Genomic DNA, 22343 nt, shown 5'->3' on the forward strand with positions numbered 1-22343 from the left:
ATAGAGTGAATGCACAAAGTCTTTTGCCCAGGGTTGGGGAATCACAAACCAGAGAACATCAGTTTAAGGTGAGAGGGGAAAGATTTATTAGGAATCTGAGGGGCAAGTTTTTCATCAGTGGGTGGTGGGTATATGGAATGAGCTGCCAGAGGAGGGAGTTGAGGCAGGTCTATAACAGCATTTAACAGATATTTGGATAGGTACATGGATAGGAAAGGTTTACAGGAATATGGGCCAAATGCTGGTCAGTGGGACTAGCTTAGATGGGGCATCGTAATCAGCGTAGATGAGTTGGGCTGAAGGGCCTGTTTCCATACTGTATTACTCAATGACACTTAACCTATGGGTAAGAGAAGTACTTACTTATATATAGGATTAGTGTTTCCAATACCCTTTCAGGCAGTCACCACCTGTCTCTGGGTAAAATATGTTTTCCTCATCTCACCAATTACTTTAAATCTCCTGCCCCCCAATTACTTTAAATCTACTCCCCTTGATATTTGTTCAGTCGGCTGAAGGAAATGGGCCCCTTATATTTCTTTCGTCCCCGCATATTGTTATGCATTTCAATTAACCACTCCTCAGCCTTCTGTGTGCCAAGGAACACAACCATTGCCTGTCTGATCTTTCCTTATAATCTACATTGTCTAGTCCTTGCATCAGCCTATGTACCCTCTGCAGTGTGACTGTGTCTTTATTGTAATGTACTGATCAAAAATTCTCAACACAATATTGCTCAGAAATATCTGAACCCTCAGGCCTTTGCTGGAAAGTCTTTGTGATGGGACGATGATCAGCAAGTAGTCAATGGGTCCTTCTCTGCTGAAGCTAAATGTGGGAGATTGGCCAAAGGCTTGTGACTAGGTTAGGGGACAAAGGGACACAAAGTGCTGGAGTAACTCAGCAAGTCAGGCAGCATCTCTAGAGAACATGGATAGGTGACGTTTTGGGTCGAGACCTTTTTTCATGGTTGGGGGAGGGGGGGGGGGGGGGGGGGGTGGGGGGAGGTGAAGAGCTGGTATAAATCAGGACCTGATCTTTTCATTGGTCAGCTGATATGTAAAACAGTGCAACCCTATATATCTCGCACACAAATGATATAAATCTTACCATGAATGACAGAAATAATAAGTGTTATCCGTGTTTGTGAAGTTCATTTTTGAAAGATGTAAAATTGAAGGGGATAGAGATCCACTCTGTCTGTATCAGGCCAATTGATCATATTTAATGAACTGTTCTCCTTTGCTTTCTCTGTTAATTTTAATTTCACCTCCATGAGCTGTATCTCTTTTTGTTTTATTTTTAAAAATCATGGAAACAGAGATTAGGCATTTGCAAACAATAGAACTCTACTGTATCCACAAAATAATTGAAAAGACATTTAACTTTATACTTAGAGCCAAGAAAATTTGAATTGGTGAATTGATTAGTTAAAAACCCTTGACAGCCACTAAAATGACCAATGCTGCCTGACGTGGTACAGAAGCATGAATCCAATTCAAAAGACACAGTGGTGGAGTAAATCACCGGGTCAGGCAGCATCTCTGGAGAAAAAGGATGGGTGATGTTTCAGGTTGGGACCCTTCTTCAGACAAGCCGGTGGGGGGGTGGGGGGAGGTGAAGAGCTGGTATAAATCAGGACTTGATCTTTTCATTGGTTAGTTGATATGTAAAACAGTTCAACCCTATATATCTCGCACACAAATGATATAAATCTTACCATGAATGACAGAAATAATAAGTGTTATCCTTGTTTGTGAAGTTCATTTTTGAAAGATGTGAAATTGAAGGGGGTTGGTGCATTATACTGCTTACCCACAAATGTGTCGTGATGAGATATTCACATTTGAAAAATCCATAAATCACAAAAAAAACAGGAAGGTGCCTATGTTATTTAACCAATTTATCGGTTGAATTTAAATATGAAATTTTTACAGGTTGCAGGGTAATGGGCAAGGATCGTGTTAATGCATGTAACTCATTTTTCACAAAAGTGAGGGTTAGCACTATATTGCACCGGCCCCCTCAATTATATGTTAAATTCAAAACTAAATTATGGTAGTAATGTACATTATTCATGTCTAAAGCTACAACTTCTGTATCAGCGTAGGTATGTATGCATTACACTTTATTACACTAATATAGAATGAAAAAATATCTTCCCTCCTCCCTCCCTCCCCCTTCCCTCCCTCCCCTCCTCCCGGTTACAATGGAAACCCTACGAGGACGGGCCCAACGGGGAAAGAGGGGTACTGGGAAAAGGGGAGGTCCCCCTCCCTCCCCTCCCCCCCTACCCACCTCCCTCTCCCCTCCCTCCCCACCTCCCTCACGAGGACGGGCCCAACGGGGAAAGAGGGGTACTGGGAAAAGGGGAGGTCCCCCTCCCCCCTCCCTTCCCCCCCTCCCTTCCCCCCCTCACCCCCCCTCCCTCCCCCTTCCCTCCCTCCCCACCTCCCTCCCCTCCTCCCGGTTACAATGGAAACCCTACGAGGACGGGCCCAACGGGGAAAGAGGGGTACTGGGAAAAGGGGAGGTCCCCCTCCCTTCCCCTCCCCCTCCCCTCCCCTCCCCCTTCCCTCCCCCCCACTCCCCTCCCGGTTACAATGGAAACCCTACGAGGACGGGCCCAACGGGCACACTTGTGCTAGTATATATATATATGCATACATACATATACATAAACCATAACGGTCAAATCGCCTTTATGGTTTATGTACATAATGTGAAAAATAAGATGAAGAAAGATATAGAGCGTTGCTTTAAATCAAACTTGCTTCTGATCCATGAGATGGAACTTTGAGATCTATTTATCTCTATTATGCCTCTCACACACACATTCATAACTTTGTGCAGAGTGGGTGTTTGAGCAATACAAGGGAAACTGCACAAAAGAGGGGGCTGCCTGGGGAAGAAGGATGAGAGGGAAATGGGCAGAAACAGGAAGAAATAATAAAATCAGAGAAATGAAGCAGGGGTAAAACATTTTAAAATAAAAATAACAAAAAAATGTGAGTTGATAGATGAGATATTTTCTGCATTTTAATGGTATCATCACACATACTGTTCCCCCACAACACTGATTACACTGTGAGAGGCAGAGCGAACGACCGGTTTTGCCTACTAAAATGGCGGCCGTTCCGACACTTCAGCAGAAGCGATATCAACGGAGTGGTCCATCTCGCTCCTCTAGTATCTTTGCCCCAGAACCATTGGAGGAGGAAGTGACGAAAGAAGCAGGCGGGGCGCCACCGCCGCCGCAACAGCGAGCAGGAAGTGACGCGTGAAGCGAGTGCGTCGCGGGGAGATGGAGCGTCCGGACCGAACGGTGCTGAACGCGGCCCCCGGCGCCGCCGGCGCCGCTGACTTCAGGGGGTGAGTGTGGCGGCGCGGTGCAGGCGGTGGGGAGCGCGGCGGCGGCGGCGGCTGTGGCGGGAATGGACGTGTCGGGCCGGAGCCGTCAATGCGGCGGCGGCGGGGGGTTGTCACTCACCGGGCAGAGGCCCCGCGACCCGACGCGGAGCGGTGGGCGTGTTCATAGCGGGCCCCGCCCCCAGATCACGTGACGCCAACCCTTCCGCCCACCAATGGGTCATATCATATATATATATAAACATAGCACAAAAAGTAAGGAAATTTGTGTTTGGTAGATTATTTCTTTGTTGTAACAATGATTCTTGGCAATAAATCTTATACCGTTGGAAAGCCTGTTTATTTCCCTTTTAAATGGTGCCACATTTGTAAGGAACATGCATTTGTGGGATGAGCAGCAGAGCTGAGTATATGGGTTGCGCCCATGAAAAATTTGCCAAATCTTCTCTGCCAATGCCAAACAGCTTATTCTGCCATTGACTCTTGTTCGGTGTTGTTTGGTGGATTGGATGATTGAAGTCTGAAGAAACAAGACATATTGGCAATTTAACAATTTATTCATTTAATAAACAGGAGCCACAGTAGCGTGTGGAAGAACCATACACAGCCATAACAGCCTGGCACCTCCTCCTCATGCTGGTCACCAGCCTGGTCACACACTGTTGTGGGATGGCATCCCATTCTTGTCAGCACCTGGGGGTACCAGAAGCTCAAAACAAGAGTCAATAGCAACAGCAGAATAATCTGTTTGGCATTGGCAGAGAAGATTTGGCAAATTTTTCATGGGCGCAACCCATATACTCAGCTCTGCTGCTCATCCCAAAAATGCATGTTCCTTACAAATGTGGCACCATTTAAAAGGGAAATAAACAGGCTTTCCAACGGTATATGATTTATTGCCAAGAAGCATTGTTACAACAAAGAAATAATCTACCAAACACAAATTTCCTTACTTTTTGTGCTATGTTTATATATATACAGCCGGAAACAGGCCTTTTCGGCCCACCAAGTCCGTGCCGCCCAACGATCCCCGTACATTAACACTATCCTACACACACTAGGGACAATTTTTACATTTACCCAGCCAATTAACCTACATACCTGTACGTCTTTGGAGTGTGGGAGGAAACCGAAGATCTCGGAGAAAACCCACGCAGGTCACGGGGAGAACGTACAAACTCCTTACAGTGCAGCACCCATAGTCAGGATCGAACCTGAGTCACTGCTGAGAAACATCAGATCACAGGATGTAGGAGCAGAATTAGGCCCTTCAGTCCATCAAGCCATCTCCTTCATTCAACTCCTAGCTACGCCTACCTCTTTGTCGGGTACATCGAACAATCCCTGTTCCAGACGTACACTGGCCCCATCCCCGAACTCTACCTCCGCTACATCGACGACTGCATTGGTGCTACCTCTTGCACCCATGCAGAACTCACTGACTTCATACACTTCACCTCCAATTTCCATCCTGCCCTTAAATATACCTGGACTATCTCTGACATCTCCCTCCCGTTTCTGGACCTCACCATCATCATCATATCATATCATATATCATATATATACAGCCGGAAACAGGCCTTTTCGGCCCTCCAAGTCCGTGCCGCCCAGCGATCCCCGTACATTAACACTATCCTACACCCACTAGGGACAATTTTTACATTTACCCAGCCAATTAACCTACATACCTGTACGTCTTTGGAGTGTGGGAGGAAACCGAAGATCTCGGAGAAAACCCACGCAGGTCACGGGGAGAACGTACAAACTCCTTACAGTGCAGCACCCGTAGTCAGGATCGAACCTGAGTCTCCGGCGCTGCATTCGCTGTAAAGCAGCAACTCTACCGCTGTGCTACCGTGCCGTACCATCTCCATCACAGGAGAAAAACTAGTGACGGACATTTACTACAAGCCCACCGACTCGCACAGCTATCTGGACTACACTTCTTCCCACCCGGTCCCCTGCAAAAAGTCTATCCCCTACTCCCAATTCCTCCGTCTACGCCGCATCTGCGCCCGGGATGAGGTGTTTCAGACTAGGGCTTCCGAGATGTCCTCGTTTTTCAGAAAACGGGGCTTCCCCTTCTCCATTATAGATGAGGCTCTCACTAGGGTCTCTTCTACATCCTGCAGCTCCGCTCTTGCTCCCCCTCCCCCCACTCGCAACAAGGACAGGATCCCCCTCGTTCTCACCTTCCACCCCACCAGCCAGCGGATCCAACATATCATCCATCAACATTTCCGTCACCTACAACAGGACCCCACCACTGGCCATATCTTCCCATCCCCTCCCCTCTCTGCGTTCCGCAGAGACCGTTCCCTCCGCAACTCCATGGTCCACTCGTCCCTTCCTACCCAAACCACCCTAACCCCGGGCACTTTCCCTTGCAACCGCACGAGATGCAACACCTGTCCCTTTACTTCCCCCCTCAACTCCATCAAAGGACCCAAACAGTCTTTCCAGGTGAGACAGAGGTTCACCTGCACCTCCTCCAACCTCATCTACTGCATCCGCTGCTCTAGATGTCAACTTATTTATATCGGCGAAACCAAGCGCAGGCTCGGCGATCGCTTCGCTGAACACCTGCGCTCGGTCCGCATTAACGCAGCTGATCTCCCGGTGGCCCAGCACTTTAACTCCCCCTCCCATTCCCAGTCTGACCTCTCTGTCATGGGCCTCCTCCAGTGCCATAGTGAGGCCCGCCGGAAATTGGAGGAGCAGCACCTCATATTTCGCCTGGGCAGTTTGCGGCCTGGTGGTATGAACGTCGACATCTCCAACTTCCCTCCCTTCCCCTCCTCCTTCCCAGATCTCCCTCTATCTTCCTGTCTCCACCTATATCCTTCCTTTGTCCCACCCCCGACATCAGTCTGAAGAAGGGTCTCGACCCGAAACGTCACCCATTCCTTCTCTCCCGAGATGCTGCCTGACCTGCTGAGTTACTCCAGCATTTTGTGAATAAATCGATTTGTACCAGCATCTGCAGTTATTTTCTTATCCTTCATTCAATTGTGGCTGATCTATCTTTCCCTCTCAACCCCATTCTCCTGCCTTCTCGCCATAACCCCTAATCCATTTTTCTGCCTTAAAAATATCCATTGATTAGGCATCCACAGCTGTCTGCTGCAATGAATTCCACAGATTCACCACCAGGTCAAGCAGTATTTCTGGAGAACATGGATGGGTGACGTTTCTGGTTGGGACTCTTCTTCAGACCTTTGACTTGATTTCTACTTGACCTGGGTTCATTCCTGACCTCACATCCTGTCTGTATAGCGAAAAGGTAGAGCTGCTGCCTCACAGAGCCAGAGACCCGGGTTTGATCCTGACTGGGTGCTGTCCGTGTGGAGTTTGTTGGTTCCTGTGACTGCATGGGTTTCCTCAGGTCGGCTGGTTTGTAAGTCAATTGGCCTCGATAAATTGTCCAGCAGTATTTAGGGAGTGTGTAGGATGAAAAAGTAGGATAACAGAAGTAGTCCGAATGGGTAATCAATAATCAGTGGGCTGAAGGGCCTGTTTCAATACTGTACCTAACAATTCAAACCAATCAATAGAGGCACAAGGAACTGCCAATACTAGAATTTTGAATAATACAGTGTTGGAATAACTCCCAGCTGGGGGTGGCACAGTGGTTCAGTTGCTGCCTCATAATGCCACCAGAGACTCTAGTTTCATCCTAACCTCATGTACTGTCTGTGTGGAATTTGCACGTTCTCCCAGTGACAGTGTGAATTTTCTCCGGATGCTCTGGGCTCCTCTTGCGTTCCAAAGGCATGCAGATTTATAGGTTAATTGGCCTCTGTAAAATTGACCTTAGTGTTTAGGATCGAACTAGTGTGCAGGTGATCGTTGGTCAGCGCTGACTCAGTAGGTTAAGGGCCTGTTTCCATACTCTATCTCTAAACTAAACCAAACCAAACTCAGCAGGTCAGGCCACATCTGTGGAAGGAACGTATATGTGACATTTTGTGTCGGGAGGCTTCTTCTGCCTCTATTATCTGAAAGGGTGTTCTGACCTGAAATGTCACCTATCCGTTTCCTGCTCAGATCTGACCCGCTGAGTTACTCCAGACGTTTGCGCCATCTTCCTGTGACTGTATGGGTGTCCTCTGGGTGCTCCTGTTCCTCCCACATTCCAAGAATGGATGAGTTGGTAGGTTAATTAACCACTGTAAATTGTCCCTAGTGTCTAGATGAGCAGATAAATGTGGAAGAACTTAAAACAGATAGGATTAATGTGGAATGAATGTAAATGGATGGTTGATTGTTGTTATGGACTCTGTTGGCCAAAGGGCTGTGCCCCCTTGTGCTTTGTCTCTATGAGTAAGCAAAATATTCCTCAAACACTGGAATCTTTGAATATTTTTTAAGGCTGATGTAGTTGGAAAGGAGACCCTTGTTTTCAGATGAAGTGAGAATGTGAAGAACATATTGTAAAGATTCTTGAACGTGTACGGAAAATGTTGAAATGTATGGATTTCATTGAATCAATCAATGTTGTTTTGACCAACTTCATATTTTTTAAACACTTGTAAATCACCCAAATAAATCAAATTAGTAGGAACACTATTGAATAATTCTTGAAAAGGCAAATATCACTTTTCAATGTGACTTGGTAGTGAAATGGAAGTATTTAGATAGGAAAGTATTTGGAAAGGAAAGACAAGCAAGTTGCAGCATCACACAGGCAACAAAGAAAGATTGAGGGAACAGGATTGAAGAGGATTGCTCCACCAGCAGTCAGCACAGACTCAGCAAGCCAACTAGGCTCCTAACCATTACAATTCTATGGCAAATCCCACCACTCATTACCACTTGATTTTCTCAACCATCCTTAACCAAGGAAGTTATTATAACTTTATTAATTTACTGTTCTACCAGAGCTAGAATTCTTCTGTTCCACTTAAGGCTTTCTGTTCCACTTAAAGGCTTCCTGCATTTGAATTTGTTTTCTTATTTCTGTTTCTCTGATGTGGAAGTGTGTTAGACAGCCAAGTTGTGGGATTAATGTCAAAGCTATAATTTTTAAAACAAAACCTAATTAAATTTCTGTTAACATTTTCATTCAGTGATAATTATTTCTTTTTTATGGTATGTTTTTTCCCCTTCTTGCTATTAAGTTGAACACAGATTGCAGGCTCTCTTGAGCATTAATGTCCTTTTGATTATTGCCATAAAAACCACACACAGTAGAGCCTCCTGAATAAACTTAACCATTTTTTAATACTCTTGCACAGCATATACCAGTTTGTAATCATGTATTGTCTGTCCGCTGACTGGATAGCACGCAACAAAAAAGCTTTTCACTGTACCTCGATACATGTGACAAACTAAATTTTTGATACCAACTGTTGCATCCCTGGATAGTCAGGGCCAAGTGTGTTTGATTGTCGTATGTACCGACAAGAAAGCAATTAAATTCTTGTTAGAATTTGCATTTAACTAGCCCGTAAATGCAACACACACAGATAAAGTGCATTTTTTTAATCAATTAATTTATGACCCTAGTAATAGGTAGCCATCCAAAGACACCAAAGTCACAGTCCATAGACACAGTCCATAGCAGTTCATTATTGCATAGGTTGGTATTGTGTGCTGTTCAAGAGCCTGATGGCTGTTGGGAAGATAGACACAAAGTGCTGGAGTAACTCAGCGGGCCAGGCAGCATCTCTGGAGAAAAAGGATGGTTGGTGTTCACAGTTTGCAGGCTCCTATGCCTAAAGTATGTAAACATAGAACAGTACAGCACAAACTTTCAGTCCACAATGTCCGTGCCGAACATGATGCCAAGACCATCTCTTATCCACTTGCACGTAATTCATTTCACTCCATTCCCTTGAATTTGATCAGATTAAACTACAACTGCCATTTCTCTGCCCATTTCTGTAGCTAATCTACATCGCACTGTATATCTTGACAGCCTTCTTCACAGTCCACGACCCCGGCAATTTTGGTGTCAAAGTCTCAGTACACATGATAATAATCAACCAAAATCAATGCAATTTTGGGCCATGACTATAGCTCAATTTTGTGGAACTCTGTATTTGCATTCTTCCTACCGAGACATCTGTCAGACACTCAAAATTCATGGGTTCATAATTTGTGTTGAGTTGCCCTATTCCATGCTGCTAACTCTCCAAATCCCAAACTCCTATGGTCTCTTTGTGTGCACTAATTTTCTTCTGCTTGACAGACTCTTGATATTTTCACAAATGTAAGTGGACAATCTACCCTTTGGTATTAAATTATGACTTTCTGCCACCTTGAACTCTTGTTATTCCAGGATTCCCACAGCCCAAGGCATGATTTTAATTTAGAATTATATTATTAAAACAATTAACTTTCCATATTTATTTATTTTAGTTTAGTTTAGAGATACAGCACAGAACAGCCTTTCGAGTCCACCGATTGTTCAATGATCTTGTGTTATCTCTAATTCCACAAAACGCGTTCATTTTTTCTTTTGTATTGTAAAATAAAACAACCAGAGATTTCAATTTGCTGAAATTAAAATGGGTTTGATCAAAATATTATTTATAGTCATGTTGTGGGTTCTCCTTGTGAAGTATCTTTAAAACAGGTTGTGACATTGCCAAAAGGAAGCCTGTTTTATATATAAACATGTTTGTTATCTCTGTGTAGGTCTGATTACATTTTTTATTTGCCTTTTTCAGAAATGACAGCTCGCTGTTATCGGTTCTGAAGACACTCCTGTTTTTCACATTCCTAATGATTGTTTTACCAATTGGGTTGTATTTTGGAACAAAATCTTTTGTCTTTGAAGGTAAGCTCTTTTAACAATTGGCTTTTCTAGTTTAAGTTCCTTTCAATTGAAGCGAAACAGGATTTGTATTCTAATTCGGCTAATCCATTTTAAGTTGGTATCATGTCAAACGAACGTTTCTGTCAAAGATGGATCCTAAATTGCTGTTGGTGAACTGTTGTGGGGAGGGAACAATAGAGTAGCAACAGAGGCTGCAAAGTGATGAGAGAATAAAAGGCTGCAGATTCTGGAATCTGCAGCCGAAGGTAATGAGAGGAACTCTGGTTCAATGGATATTTATTGTCACATATGCAATTAAATATTACACAGTGAAATTCATTTGGCATGTAATAATAATGGCGACGCCATTGTTCATGCTGTTAGGTTGTAGACTCTCCAGATGGAATATGTGTCGCTGGTCCTCTAGTGTGGGTTTGGTTTTACCCTGGCAGTGGAAAAAGACAAAGACAGACAGGTTGGTATGGGAATGGGAATTACAAAGGCTGGCAATCCGGAGATCCAGATTGCCACAGCCAACAGATGCTCTGCAAAGTGCTTTGCCTAGGTGCTCGGCAAAATAGTTGTCTAGTCTGTGTCTGGTCTCACCCGTGTAGAGGAAGCAATGTCGAGGAAACCTAATTCAATAGACAACGTTGGAGGAGGTGCAGGTGAATCCCTGTCTGATGTGAAAAGGCTGTTTAGATCCCTGGATGAGGGAGAGAGAGAGTGTCAGGGCAGGTGTTATACCCAATGGTTGCAGGAGAGAGTGTGTGGTGTGGGGAAGAGATGTGTGGGGAGGGTTTGAGTGAACCAAGGAGTTACAAAAAGGGGTCCCTACAGAGAGCAGATGGGGAGGGGAAGATGTGACTGGTGGTTGTATGCTGCTGTAGTAGAGTGGCTGATGGGATTCCACAAACACAGTCAGGTGCAATTCATATTTATGCCACATAAGGATCTGTGCTTGCACAGCAACCATACACCAGATTTCTAAACAAACATAATGGGGTAGAAGGCCATGTATCCAAGTATGCAGATGATGAAGAGATAAATGCTATTAGGGTCAGAGTCACACAGCATGGAAACGGGCCCATTGGACCAGCTTGCCCATGCCAACCAAGCTGCCTCAACTACACTAGTCCCATTTGCCCCTGTTTGGCCCATATCTCTCTAATATAAAGCTAACGTAATATAAAGCCTTTCCTATCCATGTACCTGTCCAAATTGTTTGCAGTCTAGTTGGGAACATTAAATTACAAAAAGTTTGAGTAAACAAATGGTAAAACCACAGCAAATAGATTTCTACAAATGCAATTATGAGGCCATTCATGTTGTACTGAGGTAGGATAAAGTGTAGTTTCTAAATGGCAAAATACCAAATGCAATGGCAGTATAAAAGTGTGCATCTCTATGTAGATCATAGAGGTATTTATGGACAGGATGGAAAATTATTAGAAGACTAACTAAACGTTAGCTTTATATTTTGAGTACTGGAGTTCAATAGGATAGAAGTTAGTCCTTTTTATACAAAACCTTGTTTGGATTACACTGATACAAAGAGTAGTTCTAGCCATCATCTCTAAAAATAATATTTTATTAAAGCGGTGCCTAAAGATTTTGTGGAAAGGTGCTGTTAAAATGCGTGTTCAATTACCAGCCTTAAATTACAACGATTGGTGACACATGTTATTATTGTAACTTTTGGAAGATGACGAGTCATTCAATTAAAGTTTTTGGGATATTGAGTGGCATCTGTGGGGTAGATAAAGATAGTTTCTGCAGTTAGGAGGTTTACAACTTGGGTATAGAGTCAAAAAGTTACTGTCGATCCCTTTTGTCCCTTTCTCCTCCTGAAGTTACATACAATTCCATACCTGCTGTAGTGCATAAAAATGTGTTGCAAGGTATTATTTGTAAGTTTTAAAAGTGTAATGTTTGGTGCAATCTATTTCTTTATACAGATACAGATTAGTTGTACGGATACAGATTAGTTGTGTGACAATAAGAACTGGGAGGTTTAAATAAAATGTTATCAAACCAAGCACTTAAGCTTTACCTCAACCTGCACATCCTCCTGTAAAGTCATTCCATAAAACCTTCCTCTTTGCCCAAGTTCTTTAAGATGATCCTTGATGACTTCTTTGGCTTGGTGCCAATTGAAGATAGTCTTATTGCCTTTGATTGTGTCAGTGCTAAAAACAATATAAAATACCTGTCCTTATGTCTCTCTATTTTGTTATGTCAATTAATTTTTAAGGGCATACTTTCTCAAAGTAAAACAAAATAAAGTGCTTTTGGATTACGATGGGTAAAATTTCCTTTTTTGAAAGAAAGTACGTAGCTGTGAAATTTAGCTGAAATGTAATTTTAATAGAATTATCTGCAATGCTTTGTCAAAGCTTTGGGTCCATCTTCCATTGAGCGAATCAGTACTTTCGAAGGATAGGATCAAATTTACAAGAAGGAAGCTTGTAGCTATGTAGTAACAAGTGGAATTCTTTGCCGCAGAAGGCTGTGAAGGCAAAGTCAGTGGATATATTTAAGCCAGAGATGGATAGATCCTTGATTAGTATGGGTGTCAGAGGTTATGGGATGAAGGCAGGAGAATGGGGTTAGGAGGGAGAGATAGATCGGCCATGATTGAATGGCGGAGTAAGCTTGATGGGCCGAATTGCCTAATTCTACTCCTATCTCTTGTGAGCTGCTGGCTATTTTTGCTCTGTCCCATGTCTTGGGCTGTTTGTATCCTAAGCAGATGGGAATGCTCTTTTGTTGTGTGTTAGATACTGTTAGTGGCGGTTTTGGCAACTTGGAGCTGAATTTATTAATGGGGTTCCACTTTGTGGTACACTATCCCTTTGGCTTACCATACACGGAAATCTTAAATGATGTGCACGCACGTTTGGCAAAGTGTGGCTAATAAAATTAATATTCGCTGACAAATCAGAAATGACCTGATTAAACGAAGTGCAAAATGTGTACTTTGGAAACCTCTCCCTGGTATTGGTTTATTATTGTCACCTGTACCGAGATACAGTGGAAAAAACAGTTTTTTGGTGTGCTGTCCAAGAAGATCGTACATCCACACCGTACGTGAGTGCCTTCCCGAGATATCGTGAAGTGTGGATGGAATCAGTGAGGGGGTGGTGTCTTGGTGTGATGTACTGGATTGTTTGTATATCTTTGCAATTTCTAGCTATCTTGGGCAGAGCAATTACCATTCCAAGCATATTCTTTCTTTGTCCCGCCCCCCTGACATCAGTCTGAAGAAGGGTCTCGACCCGAAACGTCACCTATTCCCTCTCTCCTAGATGCTGCCTGACCTGCTGAGTTACTCCAGCATTTTGTGATACCTTCGATTTGTACCAGCATCTGCAGTTATTTTCCTACACCATTCCAAGCTGGTGCATTGTAGGAGGATGCTTTCTGTAGTGCATTTAAATGCAAGAAATATCTTGGGATTGCCACAGATTAGTAACACCTTTATACTCACTGGCATTGATAATCTATAGGATCAGGAGAAGCACTGGATTAGTTGACAGCACAGAAAAAAAGCAGAAGATGTTGACAATATTCAGCAGGTCAGGTTGCATCTGAGGCACGAGTAATCGTTAATGTTTTAAACTTATGACCTTCCATCGGTTCTGATAAATGGTCAGAATTAATCCAGTTTTATTTTCTCCCCCTACAAATGCTGCCTGATTTGCTAAGTATTTCCAGCAGTTTCTTATTTTTATTTCAGATTTCCTGAATCTTCAGTATTTTACCAGAGCTTGGGTGTGATCTAAATCTTTATGAAAACATTGTTTCATCTACATCCACAAGTCATTAGTCTTGGGGTTAAGTATCAATCAGTATTCTCAATCAATGTTCTAGACAGACGAGTTTAAATCCCACCATAACTGCTGGATAAATTAAATTTGATTGATTTAATTGAGCCTGGAATTTTTTTTAAATCATCACAGTGACATAAACCTGAAACTGCTAGATTTGGTAGACTAATTGGGTACAGCTGGACTAGTATAGGTCATTTGCAATCTGTTCGGGCAGCCCTTTAGATTGTGGGCTCTTTTAATGTAAAACCACATGATTTAATAAACAGTTTGGAGAGATCTTTATTAAATGTCACAATGTATTTTATCTCACAAGGTTGTCCCTTCTTGGTATGCTCAGAAACTGAAACCAAAAGGGTTTGCACAGCAATAAGATAAAGGTGCAGCCACTGTGAATTGGGAAACACTGATAGAAATCTTTGGATATCTACAGTTATCTGTACAATTGCAGAAATCCCAAAGTTGCGGCAGATTTGTGGAGAAATATTGAACATTGACAATCATGCTGTCATTACCTTGCAAAGTCCAGATTATTAATTTTGTTTCTTATTCCTACCCTTCATAGTACGTTAACTGAAGCCCTAACTTTGGATTAAAGACAAAACATGGTCTTTAATTGTACATTTTTCCTTCTCAGGTTCACTGGGGATGTCAAACAGAGACAGCTACTTCTATGCTGCTATAGTTGCTGTAGTGGCTGTTCATGTTGTGCTGGCCTTGTTTGTATATGTGGCATGGAACGAAGGCTCAAAGCAATGGCGCAGTGGCAAACAGGATTAAATGCAGCTTTATTTGGATTAAGCATCAGGTTGCTTAAGCTAATTCTGGGAGACGGAGTCAAATTAAAAAGGCAGAAGAATGACTGAGTGACGTACCACAGACCCATTGGATTTTTGTTTGGATTAGAAGCATTGGTGCAAAGTGAAGAAAAATGGAAGCTCAACTCAACTTTCAAAGGCAGTGTCTCTAATTGTTTCCTTTTCATGTGCTTACTTCAGCAGCTGAGAATTCAAGATATGCACTTTAAATGTACACCATTTACATTTTCAGGCAAAATAACACGCAACTGGAAAAGTAGCTCATAATTTTTTTAGCATACCAATAATGAACACATTAGTGTGCAATTTAAATGCCACTTTAACATCAGTTTAAAATTCTCATTAATTTGACGATCCAAATTTTAGAATACAAACTACTATAAGCAAAATGTCTATAAGCAAAATGTTCTGTACAACTGTCTACTTGTATCTCCACTTATTATTGTGATGCAAGTTATTTTCTCAATTGTGGATTCAAACAATGTAATATTGCTATCAGTAATGCAACAGAAGCTACATCCTTGACATAATGCTAATAAGGTTTGAGACAGTATTATGAAAGTCTGCTCAATGTTCCGGAATCTTATTTATACATTAAATTGTTTTGGATTTGTAAAGATCCAGGTTGCTCGGGCTCATCTTTTTAAAAACTAATCTTGGAAGATGTCTGGTAGAATGTTAAAAATGCTTAGGAAGAATTTTTGTATTTGAGGGTGAATTTCTCCCCGAGGAAAGCCATCAGCTGTCAACTGCAGAAAACATATTGAAGATGATTTATCGTGATTATCTTGGCTGCTCAAGTGACAGCACAATCTTGCAGTAAGGCGGCACCAGGGCTGCCGTCATGTGGTCCAGGTTTTTGATCATGTTTCCCAATTTTTCAGAGAATCAAACTCAGAAGTTGCTAATTTGTCATTAGCACCAAAAATAGTTGCATGAAGCATTTTAAAACATGTTATAGAAAGCCTCTGTGTCTGCAGTGATTTTCTCCAATTCACCTCAGTAAAGGACTGAACTTTCTTTTAAAATGGACGATTCATTTTTGAGGCACCATTGTGAACCTTGCCTTACAGCCACAAGGGTGTAAATAGTTGTGATGGACAATGCTTTGAAACAGACCTGTACACAGAAAGTGCTATAGTTGAAAATTTGCTCCTTGTGATATTGTCAGAGTACTTCAGAAAAATACGGAATAAATAATTATGCTGATACATTGAAGTTCTGAGTTGTTGCATTTAGTAATTAATGCTTTTCCACAAAGAACAAGTATTCTTGCTTTCACCACCACACAGCGATTGTTTAAAAAAAATCACTGTGTAACCAATCAAAATGGAGCGTTATTTTACAGCAGGAACATTTAGTAAAAATATTCTGCACTGCCAGAGGTTGATTGATTGCACTTGTTTTCACCGACGAGTGTATTTCTTTAATAAATACATCAACATAGAACTAAAAAGTAAAATCTCATAATCTGCTCTAACTTTTCCATTTTACTCCCTTCCCGAACCTTGTTTGCAGAATGATTAAACTTGCTTTGAGTGAAACATGGAAAAATGAATATGTTTAGGTTATGTTACAAAATCTGATTGTAATGTGAAAATTATCAGACAATTGTACTGCCCTTAGTGTTGGAAATTAAATGGTATACTTTAGTACTGTATAATTGGTCAAAACTCATAAAGCTGATTTGTCAAAATTACTTTTCTGGGTGTTTTCTTACATTCGCTATAACTTAACAAGTTAAAGAACTAAATTATTTAGGATGCTTCATGATATCTGATTAATTATTTTGTAATCTAAACTCGGTTTTGGATTGAGTACAGCAATTTAACCATGGAGGTTCCCACACAGCAAACTGTAGTGACAACCAGCTCATCTAGTTTTATTTAAGAAAAGTTCAGGATGTTAGGTGGCACAGTAGTTGGCAGAACTACTGCATCACCGTGCCAGAGACCTGCATTTGATCTTGACATCGAGTGCTGTCTGTGTGGAGTTTGCCCTTTCGCCCTGTGTCAATGTACATTCCCTCCAACATACCAAATAAGAGCAGGTTTTGTAGGCTAATTGGCCTCGGTAAAATTTCCCCTAATAGGTAAGGAGTTGATGAGAAAGTGGGATAACATAGAATCAGTGTGAAAGGGCGCTGGATGGTCAGTAGGGGCCAAATGGCCTGTTTTCATGCTGTAACTCAAAAATCAAATAAACAAAGGACATTCCTCCAGGTATGAAATCACACAACAAAACAAACTGCTGGAAGAACTCAGTGGGTCGAACGGTATCTGTGGAGGCAGAGGGGTAGTTGATATTTTGGGTGGAGAGCCTGATACGTAGGAACACTGCTGACAAAACCTCTTATGATTTCTTATTGTTTCTGGAAGATTGCAGATGCAGCCTTCTTTGTAAAGTTAAATTGGAAATTTAATAAGGTTGAAAGTAAACCTGCACAGTTTTCCAAAATGTGCACTTTTAACTTTCATTCTTTGGTGCAAATATATTCAAGAGTCAAGAGTATTTTATTGTCGTAGGTCCTGAAGTGGAACAATGACATTCTTACTTGCAGAAGCACAATAGGTTGTAAAAAACACAGTACTAAAACACATTACTCAATAGATAATATAATTTTTTTTGAAGTTCATGGTAACCCTGGCCTCGCCCTATCTGCGATATTCCCTATGTTGAATCTATCCATCTCCCATCCTTTGTGCAGGTTAAGAAAAACTTTTATTTCCGATTCCAGGTCCAGAGGAGGTTTACAAGAATGATGATCCCAGGAATGAGTAGGTTAACCTATGATGAGCATTTGTCGGCACTGGGCCTGTACTCACTGGAGTTTAGAAGAATGAGGGGGGACCTCATTGAAGCATACAGAATAGTGAAGGCTTGGACAGAGTGGATGTAGAGAGGATGTTTCTACTAGTGGGAGAGTCTAGGATTAGTGGTCATAGCCTCAGAATTAAAGGACTTTCTTTTAGAAAGGAGATGAGGAGAAATTTATTTAGTTAGAGGGTGCTGAATTTGTGGAAGTCTTTGCCACAGAAGGCTGTGGAGGCCAAGTCTGGATATTTTTAAGGCAAAGATGGTCAGTCCACATTCGAAAACACATTGGTGCAGTTCGTAGACTTGTTGCCTCATAGCATTGAAGACACAGGTTCGATCCTGAGCTTGGGTGCTGCCTGTGAGGAGTTTGCACGTTCTCCCTGTGACTGGTTTCTTGATCAGTACATGTGTCAGAGGTTATGGGGAGAAGGCATGAGAATGGGGTTAGGAGGGAGAGATAGATCAGCCATGATCGAATGGCAGAGTAGACTTGATGGGCCGAATGGCCCAATTCTATTCCTTATGACCTCATCCATTCTACACACTAGGAGAAATTTACAGAGGGCCAATTAACCTACAAACACGTCTTTGGGATGTGGGAGGAAACCAGTGTCCACAGGAAACCCACGCAGTCACAGGGAGAACGTGCAAACTCCTCACAGACAGCACCCAAGGTCAGGATCAAACCTGTGTCTTCAATGCTATGAGGCAACAAGTCTACGAACTGCACCAATGTGTTTTTGAATGTGGACAGACCAACTCTGGTGTAGAGATTGAAGAAAGTTGCAATGTGCCCACGAAACCTTAAATTTGTCACATTAAGCTGAAAAAAGTGCAGAGATGATTTACGAGGACGTTGCCAGGACTTCAGGCCCAGACCTATAGGGAGAGGTTGGGCAGGTTAGAACTTTATTCCTTGGAATGCTGGAGGCTGAGGGGTCATTTTAAAGAGGTGCATATCAAATCATGAGGGGAATAGATAGTGTAAATGTACAGTCTTTTACCCAGGATAGGTGAATCAAAAACCAGAGGACCTGGGTTTAAGGTGACAGAGGCAAGATTTAATCCGAACCTGAGGGGCAATTTTTCCACTCAAATGGTGGTGGGTAAATGGAACGAGCTGCCAGGGTCGCTGTTTGAAACAGGTACAATGACAGCATTTACAAAACACTTATACAGGTACATAGGAAAGGTCTAGAGAGGCACATTGTGGTGCTATATACCTGTTCCGATGCTGTACTTTGCTATATTCAACAATTCATTGTCTTTGTCTTAGTAAAGCTGTCCCCGGATTACCAGTCCTGGAATAATTTAATGGAGGAAAATAATACCTGGTGAAAAGAACTGACCATACTGCGTCAACTCACCTAAGCCCCAGGCAGTCTCTGTCACTGATTACTGCATCTACGTCACTGATATTGATCAACACAGCCAACTCCTTCCCTGTGGAGCAGGCACTTAACTAGCACCTAGAAAACATCTTCAGGCAACCTTCTACCAAGAGGAGTGACGTATGCATCCACTGAGACCTTTGGTCTCAGAAATGGCAAGCTTTAAATGTGGCCATTACCGATAATGGCCACATTTAAAGCTTGCCATTTCTGAACGGAGCCTTTTGCTTTGTGAGAAATAAAGCTGTCTTTCAAGTGTAATCCATACTTTTAAGACTTATCACTAGATGACGACTATCCTTAAAAATCCACCTGAAATAAAGCAGATTTAGTTCATTATTTTCAACAGATGAACTGAGGAGATCAATTAAAGAGAAAACCAGAGCCTAGATGGAGCATCGAACTGACACATGACAAATAGTGGAATTTATTTTAAAGAAAAGATGTTTTAACTACTAATTCCATTCAATGCAAGTACTTGATAAAAGCTGTTTTGATGATCAATGGTACTTTATTGTCACATGTCCCAAGGGCCCAAACCTCTCCTGCATTGGTGCAGCACCCTCTCTCCCCCCCCTCCCCACCTCCCCATCTCTCCCTCTTCCCCCTTTCCCTCCCTCCTCCCCTCCCTCCCTCCGCCCCCCCCTTCCCCTCCTGCCCTGTTCCCTCCTCCTCCCTCTTTCCCTCCTCCTTCCCCCTCCCCCTCTTCCCCCACTCCCCCCTCCCTCCCTCCTCCCCTCCACCCCAGCCCACCCCCCTTCCCCTCCACCTCCCCTTCCCGTCCCCCTCAACCTCCCTTATCCTCCCTCCCCTCCTCCCTCCACCCCTTCCCTCCCTAGGAGATAGATTTAAACTTTAAAATGTGAATAACTTTAAAAATATAACACCGCTTTCAATGAAACTTCCTCCATTAGCACCAAAGGGAATAAGGTGGGCCTAAAATTGTCGTGTACCGTTTTGGCTGTAGTTCAGGAACAAACAAACAAACAAACAAACAAACGAGAGTTTTATTATATAGATTATCCAGAGCACTTCACCTTAAACTGTGGGGCAGTGAGGAAAGTGAATTGCTGATATTCATGTAGCACCTTTCACAATACTAAGACACTTCAAAACACTTCAGAGACAATCATATAATCTTTTGAAGTGCAGTCACCATAGTGGTGTAGGAAATATGGCAGCACTTTGGCAACAACAGGCACCCACAACTAACAATGTGCTAATAAAAGATACAAAGTGCTGAAGTAACGCAGCAAGTCAAACAGCATCTCTGGAGAACTTGAATAGGTGACTTTGCAGGCCAGGAGTCTTCTTCAGAGTGAAGGAGGGTCCCAACCCGAAACGTCACCAATCCATGTTCTCCAGAGATGCTGCCTGATCTACTGAGTTACTCCAGAACTTTGTGTCTTTTGATGTAAACCAACATTTGCAGTCCATTTTTCTAACAATGTGATAATACCTGGACAATCTTAGCGATCTCGTTAAGGGATAATTATCTGCACTTGGTGTTCTTTGACCTATTAGTGAGGGATTATTCAATACAGGTACACAGCCTCAGGGCTGTGTGCTTAGGCCTTCCCTGCTTATCCCCATCCATGACAGCGTGACTAAGCACAACTCCAATGCCATCTATAAATTCACTAACAACACCTCTGTTTTGGGATGAATTGCTGGTGGTGAGGAGTACAGGGGAGAGGTGAAATACCTGAGGACACAAAAGTGCTGAAGTAACTCAGCAGGTCAGGCAGTATCTTTGGAGAACATGGATAGGTGGGAGGAAACCAGAGCACCTGGAGAAAATTCACGCGGTCACAGGGAGAACATACAAACTCCATACAGACAGCACCCGTAGTCAGGATCGAACCCAGGTCTCTGGAGCTGTAAGGCAGCAACCACGAGCACTGAGTCACCTTGCCATGATGTAGTGGATAGCAAAGATGGTGGCCTAAAGTTACATCAGGATCTAGATCAACTGAGAAAGTGGGCAAAGGAATGGCAGATGGAATTTAACTCGAACAAATACGAAGTGATGCATGTTAGGAAGTGAAATCAGGCGGCAACTACACAGTGGGTGTGAGGGCCCTGGAGAATGTTCTAGAACAGAGAGACCGAGAATTACATGGACAAAGTTACCTGAAAGTGGCAACGTAGTTAGACAGTGGTGAAGAAAGAGTATAGCGGCCACCTACCGCGCTGACAAAGTTACAAAGTACGCCGGCTCCTCCTTCTCCCCCACGGCGGTTCCCCCACTGGGTCCCCATCGTTCATTGTTCTTCCCCCTCCCGCACGGCAATCTCCCCACGCCGGGTCCATTGTTCTTCCCCTTCCCTCACGGCGGTCTCCCCACGCCGGGTCCATTGTTCTTCCCCTCCCCACCCCTCACTGCGGTTCCCCCACTCTCCCGTTGACCTTCGACTGCGGGCTGACCCGCGAGGCTTCACCACCACCGAGGCTCTTCGCCGCTGAGGCTCCATTGCCGCCGCTGAGGCTTCACCATGTTGGGCTGAAGGACTTGCTTCTGTGTGCATGACGTTTGGATATTTTTTGGATAGGCCTATGGATATGCAGGGAATGGAGGGGTATGGATTATGGGTAGGTCGATAAGAGAAAGACGGCATCAGGTTCGGCACAGACATTGTGGGCCAAAGGGCCTGTTCTTGTGCTGTACTGTTCTATGTTCTATGCTCTATGACTCTATGACTATATGATTGCCACTAGATGGAGCATCAGACAGACAAATATCGCCCTTTGTGTACATAGCCCATGTTATCTGCACAAATACTGTTTCCTTTCCTGTTGCAAAATCTATATTGAACTAAATTCTTGAATGTGTTTATGACTCATTTGTAGAAGGTTCCAATGAAAATTCATTCATGATCTGTTCCTGTAATACAAGGAAGAACATTCAATATTTGGTTACCTAGATAATAGTGGGAACTGGAAATATACAGCGCCCTTTGTCTCACCTTAAAACATCAAGCACCCATTAGCACTCATCCTACACAAACGTGGCCTTATTCTCCTCACATTCACGTCATCTCGGGACAGTGCTGAACGGCACAGAGACACAGCAGTGGAGTTGCTGCCTTACAGCGCCAGAGATCCGGTTCGGGGTTCGATCCTGTCTACGGGTGCTTTCTGTACCGAGCATGTATGTTCTTCCTGTGACCGCGTGGGTTTTCTCCGGGTGCTCCGGTTTCATCTCACACTCCAAAGGCGTACAGGTTTAAAGGTGAATTGGCTTGTGTAAATTGTAAATTGTCCCTTGTGCGTGTGTAGGATAGTGTTAGTGTAGGGGGATCGCTGGTCGGCGTGGACTCAGTGGGCCGGAGGGCCTGTTTCCTCGCTGAATCTC

At 43.1% G+C, this 22343-nt stretch overlaps 1 protein-coding gene across 1 annotated transcript; it reads left to right on the forward strand.

The window, feature by feature from the left end:
• Window positions 1-3242: 3242 nt before the first annotated feature.
• Window positions 3243-16467, forward strand: LOC144600521 (vacuolar ATPase assembly integral membrane protein VMA21-like). Its single transcript, XM_078412186.1, has 3 exons — window positions 3243-3372; window positions 10044-10153; window positions 14600-16467. The coding sequence occupies exons 1-3, from the start codon at window positions 3305-3307 to the stop codon at window positions 14740-14742; spliced, it is 321 nt and encodes a 106-aa protein (XP_078268312.1). The 5' UTR covers window positions 3243-3304; the 3' UTR covers window positions 14743-16467.
• The last annotated feature ends 5876 nt before the right edge of the window (window positions 16468-22343 follow it).

Source organism: Rhinoraja longicauda, chromosome 15, assembly GCF_053455715.1.
Source record: "Rhinoraja longicauda isolate Sanriku21f chromosome 15, sRhiLon1.1, whole genome shotgun sequence".
Lineage (NCBI taxonomy): Eukaryota > Metazoa > Chordata > Chondrichthyes > Rajiformes > Arhynchobatidae > Rhinoraja > Rhinoraja longicauda.

Excerpts from the sequence above, each read along its gene's own strand:
- LOC144600521 (XM_078412186.1), top strand. The coding sequence starts at position 3,305 with ATGGAGCGTCCGGACCGAACGGTGCTGAACGCGGCCCCCGGCGCCGCC. Across the intron at positions 3,373-10,043 it reads GGCGCCGCTGACTTCAGGGG|AAATGACAGCTCGCTGTTAT; the intron begins GTGAGTGTGGCG and ends TGCCTTTTTCAG. Across the intron at positions 10,154-14,599 it reads AAAATCTTTTGTCTTTGAAG|GTTCACTGGGGATGTCAAAC; the intron begins GTAAGCTCTTTT and ends TTTCCTTCTCAG.